This window comes from Salvelinus namaycush, chromosome 34 (genome assembly GCF_016432855.1).
Source record: "Salvelinus namaycush isolate Seneca chromosome 34, SaNama_1.0, whole genome shotgun sequence".
NCBI lineage: Eukaryota > Metazoa > Chordata > Actinopteri > Salmoniformes > Salmonidae > Salvelinus > Salvelinus namaycush.
The window spans coordinates 24,781,484-24,793,491 of record NC_052340.1 but is presented as its reverse complement, the minus strand read 5'-3'; the positions used below and the strand labels follow the sequence as shown (position 1 = coordinate 24,793,491).

Genomic DNA, 12,008 nt, shown 5'->3' with positions numbered 1-12,008 from the left:
GACAAATACAAATATTCTCTCTATAATAATCTCATAATGTAGACTAGTTTACCCGCACTGTATCTATCTGCGAGCTGTTGGCTAGAGTTCACGTGCCAAGACCAGAGTAAGCACATTTTGCTATCGAAAATGTGATGGAAACACATTGAACTTTAGATTTTTATTAGGTACATAACAAATGTTGCGAAAAAGTGTATGTTGTGTGCACAACGTCATCGCGCACAGATTTGTATCTGCAACAAGTCCGTTTGGAAACGTCACTGTTGGGAAAATGCTCATATTTCCTTTGTGTTATTCGCATTAGAAAATATGTTGCCAATTGGATGGAAACCTAGATTATGATGCATTTTCACACAAATCAACCCACCGTGATAATGGGGTTGTGTTTTGTGCTGATGGTCATCTCTCTTCATACACCCCCTGGGCTGAGGAGGATCCACCCTCTGGGCTTGCAGTCAGCATTGAACTCTCCAATGAATCATTAACTAATAACATCCAGGCACACTGGCAGGGAGGAACAGTCAGGATCAGCAAGAGGGGGGTGAAAGGTATATAAGAGGAATCAGGAGTGTCTATCATTTTCTTTACAGACTGTTGGACAATACAAGCAGCATTACAGAAGATAACAGCATCGGAGTAGGTCAATTCCATTATTGCCTCTTCCCTTTGGCCCTTGTAGAACTCGGATAAGGGAGGGGAAATCAGTCTTAGAGTAGAGAAGTTGACCATTAACCCCAACTATTGATTACAGCTCTCTCCCTCTTCTAACCAGCTCTGCACTGCACCGTGGATCCTGACACCAAAGTTCAGTCACTGGTGGCAGAAGTACTTCACACTCGAACAAGAGGAGCGTCTCCCCTCCTCTGTAGTTTTATTTTATAATCCTCTTTTATTTAGCACTTTTTTTCGGCACTGCAAAAATCATGGCAACCGCAGGGTATGGATATTACCGCACCACCATTTTCCTGGCCATGTTTGTGGGCTATACGCTGTACTACTTCAACAGGAAGACATTTTCCTTTGTGATGCCCTCTCTCATGCAAGAGATCAAGCTGGACAAAGATGACCTGGGTAAGAGAAGCCTCACTATTGTCTTTTCCTCTGTTTCTGTCTTGCATGTCCCTAACAACAATTAACAACTAAAGTTTAGATACTGCTGATAGTGGTCTGACTGATTGGTTTAATTGAACGATCATATGGGGATACATCAGTTAATGCTTTGTATATGTTTATATTAGTACCAAAATCAATTAAACATTGTTCTGCCTCTGTATTGTGTGCACTACCCCTCAGGCATGATCACTAGTAGCCAGTCTCTGGCCTATGCTATAAGCAAGTTCATCAGCGGTGTGTTGTCGGATCAGATCAGCGCCCGCTGGCTCTTCTCCATTGGCCTGTTCATGGTGGGTGCCATCAATGTGGTCTTCTCCTGGTCCTCCACTGTGGCCATTTTCTCTGGCCTCTGGTTCCTCAACGGCCTGGGTCAGGGCCTGGGGTGGCCCCCATGTGGCAGGGTGCTGCGCAAGGTAGGACCAGGAAGTAACACTGTAGTCCACGGGATATGAAGTTGTCAGACACGTCTAAATCAATTGCCTGCACTGTTAAAATACTGGTCAGTCAGTGTACCATTTTGTATATCCCTGTCCATTCAACACTAGTCGTGTCAAGCCATGAAGCACATCACTAGTCTGATATTATGAAATGTCATTCCCTTCTGCTCCTCAGTGGTTCGAGCCCTCTCAGTTTGGGACGTGGTGGGCGATTCTGTCCTGCAGTATGAACCTGGCTGGGAGTTTAGGCCCCATTATTGCAACGTTGATGGCCCAGAGCTACAGCTGGAGGACGACCCTGTCCATCTCAGGCCTCTCCTGTTGTGTGGTCTCCTTCGTCTGCCTGCTGTTGATCAGGAACGAGCCCAAGGACGTGGGCTTGCCCAACATAGACACTGGGGGGGCCAAGAAGGGCAAAGCAGGTCAGAGCTGGGAGCTAACCTCATCTTGTCCTGTGGTTGAAACATTGCAAAATATGTGCGACTGTGACGTGCACAGGTTTTATTTTGAACGCATGCCTTTTTGTGTATTGTCTGCATGTGCAATTGATTGTAAGGTCAGTAAAACTCTGTGTTAATGGACTCTGCACCCAGTGTGCCCCTCACATGCTAGCGTGAACAAGTTCAAGATCATGCACACTCTAAGTGATGTGCTAGTGTGACTGAAACCTCTCTCCCTTACCAGGCTCATCCAGTGATGAGACCACCTTCAAAGAGTTCATCCTGTCCCCCTACCTGTGGTTGCTGTCTGTGGGCTACCTGGTGGTGTTTGGGGTGAAGACAGCCTGCACTGACTGGGGCCAGCTCTTCCTCATCCAGGACAAGGGCCAGTCAACACTCATGGGTATGGAAGTCTGATACATTAAGACCTGCGTTTTCCCTCTGTTTTACGCAGGTTGACGTGTATTGTCATGAGGCATAACAGTGATTTGCTCTTAGATAGGCCAGCTGCAAAGTAAAAATTGGCTATAATGTAAAAATGTATTAAAACAAATATGTGCTTTTTGGTATTCATTTAAGGTTAGGGTTAGGGATTAGGGTTAGCAGTGTGGTTAAGGTTGGGTTTAAAATCAGATTTGATGACTTTGCCAGCTAGTGACCACTGCAGATTCATGACTAAAAATGCTAACCTGCCTGTTTTACCAGTATGCAATAGACTGCGGTTGATAACTCAATAATAACTGCCTCTTGTTAAGTTTGACTGAATGCAGCTCTTTTTCACAGGCAGTTCCTACATGAGTGCCCTGGAGGTGGGAGGCCTGTTGGGCAGTTTAGCTGCAGGATACTTCTCTGACAAGGCTGTGGCACAAGTGGGTTTACAGTGGCATCATACACTAATTCAGAGCTCTATACAGATCACTGCAGTGTTTGTAAGGTACTGTATTTCTTTTTGTACAGCAAGGCATGAAAAGCCATGGAAACCCCCGTCATTTTCTCTTGATCTCAATGATGGCTGGGATGTTTGGTTCCATGTATCTATTCCGGATCACTGTCACGCCAGACAGCCCAAAGGTATAGTGAACACATCATGTTCCATCAAAACTCCTTTCAGAGCCAATACACTATTAGACTGTTTGTTAGTTCATGTTTTGTTTTTTTATGTTATAAATTCAGATGTGGATCCTCTTCTTGGGGGCTACATTTGGATTCTCATCTTACGGACCAATAGCCTTGTTTGGCGTGATAGCCAATGAGAGTGCTCCTTCAAACTATTGTGGAACGTCACATGCTATTGTTGCCCTAATGGCCAACAGTAAGTTTATCTCAACCAAATTGTCTCAAATTCTAATGAATGCTTTTCTCACATTTTTTGTATTGTATTCTGGTGTCTTGGCTTTACTAGCAGTACCAGACAGGTACACTACTGGTCAAAAGTTTTAGAACACCTACTCATTCAAGGGTTTTTCTTTATTTTTACTATTTTCTACATTGTACAATAATAGTGAAGACATCATATGGAATCATATAGTAACCAAAAAAGTGTTAAACAAATCAAAATATATATTATATTTGAGATTCTTCAAATAGCCAACCTTTGCCTTGATGACAGCTTTGCACACACTTGGCATTCTCTCAACCAGCTTCATGAGTTAGTCACCTGGAATGCATTTCAATTAACAGGTGTGCCTTGTTAAAAGTTAATTTGTGGAATTTCTTTCCTTAATGCGTTTGAGCCAATCAGTTGTGTTGTGACAAGGTAGGGGGTATACAGAAGATAGCACTATTTAATAAAATACCAAGTTCATATTTTGGCAACAGCTCAAGTAAGCGAAGAGAAACAACAGTCCATAATTACTTTAAGACATGAACCTCAGTCAATCCAGAAAATTTCAAGAACTTTGAAAGTTTCTTCAAGTGCAGTCGCCAAAACCATCCAGTGCAATGATGAAACTGGCTCTCATGAGGACCGCCACAGGAATGGAAGACCCAGTTACCTCTGCTGCAGAAGATAAGTTTGAGTTACAAGCCTCAGAAATTTCAGCCCAAATAAATGCTTCACAGAGTTAAAGTAACAGACACATCTCAACATCAACTGTTCAGAGGAGACTGTGTGAATCAGGTCTTCATGGTCAAATTGCTGCAAAGAAACCACTAAAGGACACCAATAAGAAGAAGAGTCTTGCTTTGGCCAAGAAACACGAGTAATGGACATTAGACCGGTGGAAATCTGTCCTTTGGTCTGGAGTCCAAATTGGAGAGTTTTGGTTCCAACCACCGTGTCTTTGTGAGACACAGAGTAGGTGAACGGATGTGTGGTTCCCACCGTGAAGCATGGAGGAGGAGGTGGATGGTGTGGGGGTGCTTTCCTGGTGACATGGTCAGTGATTTATTTAGAATTCAAGGTACACTTAACCAGCATGGCTACGACAGCATTATGCAGCGAAACACCATCCCATCTGGTTTGCACTTAGTGGGACTATCATTTGTTTTTCAACAGGACAATGACCCAACACACCTCCAGGCTGTGTAAGGGCTATTTTACCAAGAAGGAGAGCGATGGAGTGCTGCATCAGATGACCTGGCCTCCACAATCCCCCGACCTCAACCAAATTGAGATGGTTTGTGATGAGACGGACCGCAGACTGAAGGAAAAGCAGCCAACAAGTGCTCAGCATATGTGGGAACTCCTGTTGGAAAAGTATTCCAGGTGAAGCTGGTTGAGAGAATGCCAAGAGTGTGCAAAGCTGTCATCAAGGCAAAAAATATATTTTGATTTGTTGAACACTTCTTTGGTTACTGCATGATTCCATGTGTGTTATTTCATAGTTTTAATGTCCACTATTATTCTACAATGTAGAAAATAGTAAGAATAAAGTAAAACCCTTGAATTAGGTGTTCTAAAACTTTTGACCGGTAGTGTAGTTCAACAACTAAATCTGTATATCCTATTTATGAGAACCAGCCTAATTGACATTCCTGTATCATTCAGTTGGTGGCTTCTGCTCTGGACTGCCGTTCAGCACCATCGCCAAGCACCACAGCTGGGAAATGGCCTTCTGGGTAGCAGAGATCACTTGTCTCATCACTACCATCTGCTTTTTCCTGCTGCGGAACATCAGAACCAAGATGGGTCACATCCCCAAGAAGACTGAGTGATCACTACACCAACTCTCTGCTGTCAATGTGGGAAATTTAGGATAAGAATGTACATTCTTATTTATTAAGTGTTTTTGATTTGAAAAAGGCTCAATTGAATTGACGGGAGACATGGTCCTGTATATTCTTCTTTTAAGAGATGGTGAGACATGGAGTTGAGCGAGGGAATATTTATTTTCACTGAAGATGTATTCAGATGCAAATACATCAACCATGTTGTGTTAACTATTTTCAATGCTCATGGCATTAAACAGATTCCAGATTCAAGTATTGAAAATGTGTCAATGTGATCATTTGAAACCAAGACACTTTATGGTCAAATGTACTGCTCACTTTTTAAATTGGCACTGTACACATCTCCTTATATGGGTGAAATGTGTTTGAATAGATAAGACTTGAATAAAATACCTTATGTTGTGGTTTTAGTTACTTATAAAAATAATTACATTGGAAAGAAAGACTAGAGATGATAAATGTTACATCGTGGTGTTTATTCTTAAAGTATATACAAAAACAAAACATTCAGTATTTACATTGTATCCCAGTATAGCATATCCTTCTCATATACAAGTTATTCAACATTAGTTCGGAAATATCAGCACTGCTTGGAGACATGTTGACCCATATGCAGTGTACTATAGCTTCCCAGTCACAACAAACATAATTCAATGGATTGGCAAAAAAAAATAAGAAAAGGAACTGGAGCAATGGATACTCTGGATTTTCCTTCGTACACATTTTTCAGGTTTTTTTCTGCTCAAGATCCAGGTCCAAAGTTACCAGCTTTCTCTGCTATCTCCAATGCACCCTTCAAATTCTGATCGAAGAGTTCACACCTGTAACAAGAGAGGGCAAAATATCTCACCATGGTTGCTCATCAATGACTTAGCTAACTGATAGAGACTCATGTGAGAGACAGAGGGCAGATATTTGACATGTGACCGTTACCTGATAGGCATCTCCAGAGAGTAGAAGGGGTTCTTGAGGGCGAAGTCTGAATAGATCTCGTAAATCTTCCTGAGGAGTGCGTCAATGCCAGACTGCCGGGGGTCTGCCAGCACAATGAACTTTATACCTGATAAAAAGATGTTGACACTGAGGCAGATTTCGTTTTTCAAAACAAGAGCATTGCATGTAGACATCACATACAGTGACTGATCGCAGTGTTTGAATGCATGGCTTTACCAGTGAGTGTCTGAAAGCAGTGCAGTTTGAACATATCTGTCTCCAGCATCTCAATTCCTGAACTGCCAACTTCAGGGGACAGCTGTGAACCAATAGCAAACAACCTAGGAAAGAGTACAATACAACATGCAGCAAGATCATGGAAAAGCCTATGTCACCATAGATACATGATTTATTCATGTTAGAGCAGATAGGTGTAATCACTTGAGAACTGTAACTACTTACGAATGAAACATTGAAGCCAGCATCAGTTTTTCATTTGAACTCAAGCGAGCCCTTCCGAAACGTATGGACACCGGATAGTTTGTTGAGTCTTTCAAGTATTCGATGATCTCCTTCCCATCCGCCGTGAACTTGCCGTTGACATCCACTCCATTGATGGACAGTAAAGCATGGCCCACTAAATTAATAGAAGTATGCGTGGACAATGTTAACAATAAATATAAACATGCAGAATGCAACATTTGAGTTCCAACCATGACATATTACCAGTTATCACTATATTCATTGTGTAAGCCTTGATGTGATCAGTTGACTGTTGCTGACAACTTACTGTACCTCGGATTCCATCGCGTTGACCAAATGATACAACAACTTTCTCATCGTGGATCTTTAACACTAAATCTAAAGGATAGCTGAATGTTTTCTCTGCTTCTGCTCTCGGTACATAATTGTCATACTGGTAAATTAATCCCCCAGCCTTATTTACAACATACACACTGAATATCGCCATCTTTGCCTTTTTCTGCACAGCTGACGAAATTGTCAGGTGACAGGAAATATTTCAGACAAAATATAATACAATCTTCAACAGAGGCAACTTTAGCTGCGTGTTCATTCGTATTGTTTTTTGTTTAAGATCGCATCTATATTTATTTCGCAGATCTTTTAATTATTAATTCTAAAACCAAGAAATAGAAAAAAGTATAGAAAAAATAACTACATTTCCCAGTACCGTACTTCAACATCCGCATGTACGGGTTCTCTTAGTGGCTGGTACACGGGTTGAACGTCCTTTCACTCCGACATCTTGACTGTGGGACATCATGGTAAGGTCTTTAGCGTGGTTTTTCATTAAATTCGATGGCGAACAAAACATTTGACTCTGAAAATGTCAGTCTGAATAGATCAGGATGCGCAGTTGAAAAATATACTTCGTCCTGACCGTGGTTGTGGATGGAATGGCTCAGTTATATATTCTAGTTGGACATGCTTGGTAGCTAGCTAACGTTACATGCGGCTGGCAGTGCTGATGGTGCACTGCATGACCAGACGACCATGGCCACATGTGTAGATATCTCAAGCCGACATTTCCCATCAAAATGTATCAATTGATGAGATTATGCAAACTGCACGCCAGTTCTCTGCAGACCACTATTGGCCTAACTGAAGCCGGTTGTTAACTAACGTTAACAGGCTAGCTTTTAACATGTAACGTTAGCTAGGCCCTAGTTAGTTGGCTTAGGCTTATCTAACGTTAACATTTGTTACACTAAAATGTTCAAAAGTTAACATCCTATTTGGTTTAATTCCAATTGAGGGACTCGTGGTTACCTTTTATTAGCTAACCATCTTGTTACTGCTGTCTTTTAAGTTAGCTGGAAATGTTTCAGTGCACTAACGTTAACTAGTTTTGAGAAATGTGTGGTGGTTAATTCCGCATCAGTTGGATAATGGTACTGCGATCTGTGTTATTCCAGCCTCCTAAGGACGCCAAGGGGAAGGGGAAGGATTCTGGGAAGTCCAAAAAGGACAAGGATCCAGCCAACAAATCTGGAGGCAAAGCCAAAAAGAAGGTATGTCCTGGTATCATTCTTTTTGTGGGAGTTTAGATATTCCTTTGGGGTCATAATGGTTTAACTGTCAGGAGTGTGAGCAACATCAACAACTTCTCCATTTCCCCCGAGCAGAAGTGGTCCAAGGGAAAGGTGAGGGATAAGCTCAACAACCTGGTCCTCTTCGACAAGGCCACCTACGAAAAGTTGAACAAGGAAGTGCCCAACTACAAGCTCATCACACCAGCAGTTGTGTCCGAGAGGCTAAAGATCAGAGGCTCTCTGGCCAGGGCTGCCCTCCAGGAACTGCTCAGCAAAGGTAAACCCTGAACCCTACTCTGATTCCCAACCATTGTTCACTCATAGGGAATTTGATGAAATTGGGAAGTAGTTGGGTAGCTAGATCTGACTTTAATGTAAGAAAAGTATGTATAGCAGTCACTGAACTCACATTTCAACATTTAGCTTTATTTTGGAGCCATAATACCAGAAGTGCGGATAGTATTGCTTGTCAGAATAGGCAGGCACCCGTTTGCATGGATTCCTTCCTGGTTCACTGCTCTGTCAAATCTCTACAATAGTGTAGTTTTGTGGCAGGCTACATTCTGTGGCAGTCTTCTGAGAGGATGTATATCTGGTTAAAGTTTGAGCTTTGCTACAGCGAAACCCAGTAAGTCTACAAGGCACAGACTATATGGGTCTGCCACAGAGCCAATGTAAAAAAGAAATAAAAAATCTGTTAAGCCTCATATACATATACCCATGTTTAGCACTCTTCTCACTTGCCTTCCACATGAAACACTAAATATTTCTGCGTTACTACAAAGCGAACACTTTCTAATGCACATCAGTTCCCTTTAAAACATCACTTTTAACCCCAGTCGGCAGTAGTCTTCCTTCAAGGGAAGAAGATACCAGCATTTTGCTACACCCACTATAATGCCTGCTAAATATGTCACCAATAAAATGTGATTTTGAAGATACTGTCGTTTTGGTAAACATTGGCTCTGATCAGTGACTAGGAAGACTGGCACTGCAACTTGATGTCTGCTCTTTCAGGATCATGTCTTGTGGATATTGCCTTAACTTGTCAGGGCAGTGAATGGGTCAGTTGCTAATGTGGGACCATAGAACTTCAATATCTGTACAAAATAACTGACACGTTCCATTCTGCCTCCCCTCTAGGCATGATCAAGTTGGTGTCAAAGCACAGATCGCAGGTGATCTACACACGTAACACCAAGGGTCCCGAGGAGGAGGGTGGTGTTGTGGTTCCAGACAAGCCAGAGAAGCCAGAGAAGCCTGAGAAGGCATCAAAGGCATCAAAGGCAGAGAAGGGAGAGAAGGAAGAGAAAGCATAAACCGGTATGCGTTATGCTAGTACTCCCGTTGGAACTAGCCTACATTCTATTAAAAATAACTGAAGATTGCTCACTGCAATTCACTGTTGCGGATTTTTGGTGTTTTAGCAGAAATGTAAACACATAACATGTTAACAGGGCAGGTTGGAGGACTACTGCTATGAATCCCATCTAAAACAATGTTTTTTTCAGGTTGTGCTGTTGTGATTCCTGCGTCCACATGTGTGATGTAAGGTGAATAAAATTCTGAAAATACATTTGCATTACATTTTTTTGTATTCCTTGTAATATTCTCTTACTCTCCCTGTCTTCTGTGTACTCATCATTTTGAAGAGACTTTATAGCTCCAGGTGTAAGGCAGTGATTCATTCAGTTACATTTGGCTGGAGATCTGTGCATCTAGTTTCAGTATGAAAACTCCAATTGATGTAATGTACACAGCAATTGATCTCGCAATATCCAGAAGGAAATGCCATTCAATCTCCACAGGACTACAAACCTTGACTTTGAACAAATTGGGGTTACAATATCACATGCAACAATGTTGCCTCTGCATTAACACTTTAACTTCATTATGACCGCCATTGGCAAATCAAATCCAGGACTTCTGACCTGCAAATAACAACCTGACTGTTGATTGTTTTTTATTCTTGCCCTCACATTAAATCAGTTTGAAAATGTAATCCTGATAGGAGAGGAAAGGGCTGTGGAGTGCAACATGAAACTGGTGTGAAGTGTTGTTATTACGTTGTCAAAATGGTTCTTTGGGGACAGAAGACAAGCGGGCTGAGGCACCCTGCCGAGCATGTTTACACCTGATTTAGTGTGTTGTGTTCAATTAGTATCAATGCTTCCCTTTATAATGGGACTCACCCAACCCTACATTTGTGCTTTCACTCAAGCTGCATTTGTTAATTTTGGCACCCATTTAAATTCAGTAGGACATCCAGGTTCATGCTATGATCGTGTTACTGCATTCCATATAAGGTGGATTGTTTCCAAGGCCTACGAGAAATGCATATCTGGGATCCTTGCAACCCTACTGTAACCTTTCAACAACAAAAAGGTACTTCAGTGGGGGATGTCCCAAGGATTCAATATAATGAGGGACCAATACATTTCTGCTTCCGTCCATGTTTGGGTCTACAATGGATGGCTGTATAGTGCTGCCACAGGCAACTGAAGGGTATGAGTTATTTATTGACAAATGGCATGAACTAAAACAACTCGGCTTAGGGGCTTGAGTTAGGGATGTGTGAGATGCAGGGTAGCCTACTGATTGATGCTGTAGCTTGTCATTGAGCAGCACTACCTGGCGCTGCGACACGGGGAAAAAAGCACGATGCACACTGATATATTCACAACCTCATCTGCCACCATGATTTCCTCTGGCATCCCGCCTTGGAGAGAGCAACTTTAAAAATATATATATGTTCCTTTTCAGAGCTTATTGATTTATATGAATAACTATGTATGCTATGGTGGCCAAAATGTCACATTAATATGCACATGTCATTTTATCTCATCAACTCCAGATTAACTTTTTAGTTTGTCCAGATGTGTTCATTATGAAACGATAAACCATCAGATCAGATGGGACTTGTTTTGAGTAGGGTAAAAATTGTCTCCATCAGCTCTGGACTGGATCAAATAAAATAAATGCGTCAAATTACCAAGACAAGCGTTTAAAGTGAAAATATATTTGAATATACAGTGCATTTGGGAACTTCAGACCCAATGACTTTATTCAGCGTTTAGTTACAGCCTTATTCTAAAATTGATTAAATAGTTTTTCCCCCTCAATCTACACACTACCCCCATAATGACAAAGCAAATGTATAAAATAAATGATATCACATTTACATAAGTATTCAGACCCTTTACTCAGTACTTTGTTGAAGCACCTTTGGCAGCGATTACAGCCTTGAGTCTTCTTGGGTATGATGCGACAAGCTTGGCACACCTGTGTTTGATGAGTTTCTCCCATTATCTGCAGATCCTCTCAAGCTCTGTCAGGTTGGATGGGGAGTGTCGCTGCACAGCTATTTTCATGTTTCTCCAGAGATGTTCGATCGGGTTCAAGTCCGGGCTCTGGCTAGGCCACTCGACGACATTGAGGCTTTTCCCGAAGCCATTCCTGCGTTGTCTTGGCTGTGTGCTTAGGGTTGATGTCCTGTTGGAAGGTGAACCTTCACCCCAGTTTGAGATCCTGGGCGCTCTGTAGCAGTTTTTCATCAAGGATCTCTGTACTTTGCTCCGTTCATCTTTCCCTCGATCCTGACTATTCTCCCAGTCCCTGCCGCTGAAACATTCCCACAGCTTGATGCTGCCAGGTTTCCTCCAGATGTGACGCTTGGCATTCAGGCCAAAGAATTCAAGCTGTCATGTGCCTTTTACTGAGGAGTGGCTTCCGTCTGGCCATTCTACCATAAAGGCCTGATGGGTGGAGAGCTGTAGAGGTGGTTGTCCTTCTGGAAGGTTCTCCCATCTCCACAGAGGAACTCGAGTTCTGTCAGAGTGACCATCGGGTTCTTGGTCACC

The 12,008-nt window shown here is 42.2% G+C and overlaps 3 protein-coding genes across 3 annotated transcripts; 2 read left to right on the top strand and 1 right to left on the bottom strand.

Annotated features, from left to right (window-relative positions):
* Positions 1–513: 513 nt before the first annotated feature.
* Positions 514–5,423, top strand: slc37a4a (solute carrier family 37 member 4a). Its single transcript, XM_038973809.1, has 8 exons — positions 514–1,071; positions 1,294–1,526; positions 1,726–1,972; positions 2,235–2,393; positions 2,774–2,859; positions 2,948–3,061; positions 3,164–3,302; positions 4,980–5,423. The coding sequence occupies exons 1-8, from the start codon at positions 924–926 to the stop codon at positions 5,144–5,146; spliced, it is 1,293 nt and encodes a 430-aa protein (XP_038829737.1). The 5' UTR covers positions 514–923; the 3' UTR covers positions 5,147–5,423.
* Positions 5,424–5,616: 193 nt separating this feature from the next.
* Positions 5,617–7,071, bottom strand: trappc4 (trafficking protein particle complex 4). The gene is made up of 5 exons (XM_038973810.1): positions 6,890–7,071; positions 6,557–6,731; positions 6,332–6,435; positions 6,095–6,221; positions 5,617–5,982 (listed from the first exon to the last, which is right to left on the bottom strand). Exons 1-5 carry the CDS (start codon positions 7,062–7,064, stop codon positions 5,904–5,906), a joined length of 660 nt encoding a protein of 219 aa, XP_038829738.1. The 5' UTR covers positions 7,065–7,071; the 3' UTR covers positions 5,617–5,903.
* Positions 7,072–7,253: 182 nt separating this feature from the next.
* Positions 7,254–9,730, top strand: LOC120028842 (40S ribosomal protein S25-like). The gene is made up of 5 exons (XM_038974087.1): positions 7,254–7,380; positions 8,032–8,127; positions 8,242–8,425; positions 9,292–9,471; positions 9,660–9,730. The coding sequence occupies exons 1-4, from the start codon at positions 7,378–7,380 to the stop codon at positions 9,465–9,467; spliced, it is 459 nt and encodes a 152-aa protein (XP_038830015.1). The 5' UTR covers positions 7,254–7,377; the 3' UTR covers positions 9,468–9,471; positions 9,660–9,730.
* Positions 9,731–12,008: the final 2,278 nt, after the last annotated feature.

Coding starts and splice junctions, on each gene's coding strand:
- slc37a4a (XM_038973809.1), top strand. CDS start 924: ATGGCAACCGCAGGGTATGGATATTACCGCACCACCATTTTCCTGGCC. Junction 1,527..1,725: donor GTGGCAGGGTGCTGCGCAAG/GTAGGACCAGGA, acceptor TCTGCTCCTCAG/TGGTTCGAGCCCTCTCAGTT. Junction 2,860..2,947: donor CTGACAAGGCTGTGGCACAA/GTGGGTTTACAG, acceptor CTTTTTGTACAG/CAAGGCATGAAAAGCCATGG.
- trappc4 (XM_038973810.1), bottom strand. CDS start 7,064: ATGGCGATATTCAGTGTGTATGTTGTAAATAAGGCTGGGGGATTAATT. Junction 6,222..6,331: donor CTGCTTTCAGACACTCACTG/GTAAAGCCATGC, acceptor TCTTTTTATCAG/GTATAAAGTTCATTGTGCTG. Junction 5,983..6,094: donor TCTCTGGAGATGCCTATCAG/GTAACGGTCACA, acceptor CTCTTGTTACAG/GTGTGAACTCTTCGATCAGA.
- LOC120028842 (XM_038974087.1), top strand. Junction 8,128..8,241: donor GAGGCAAAGCCAAAAAGAAG/GTATGTCCTGGT, acceptor TCCCCCGAGCAG/AAGTGGTCCAAGGGAAAGGT. Junction 8,426..9,291: donor CCAGGAACTGCTCAGCAAAG/GTAAACCCTGAA, acceptor CCTCCCCTCTAG/GCATGATCAAGTTGGTGTCA.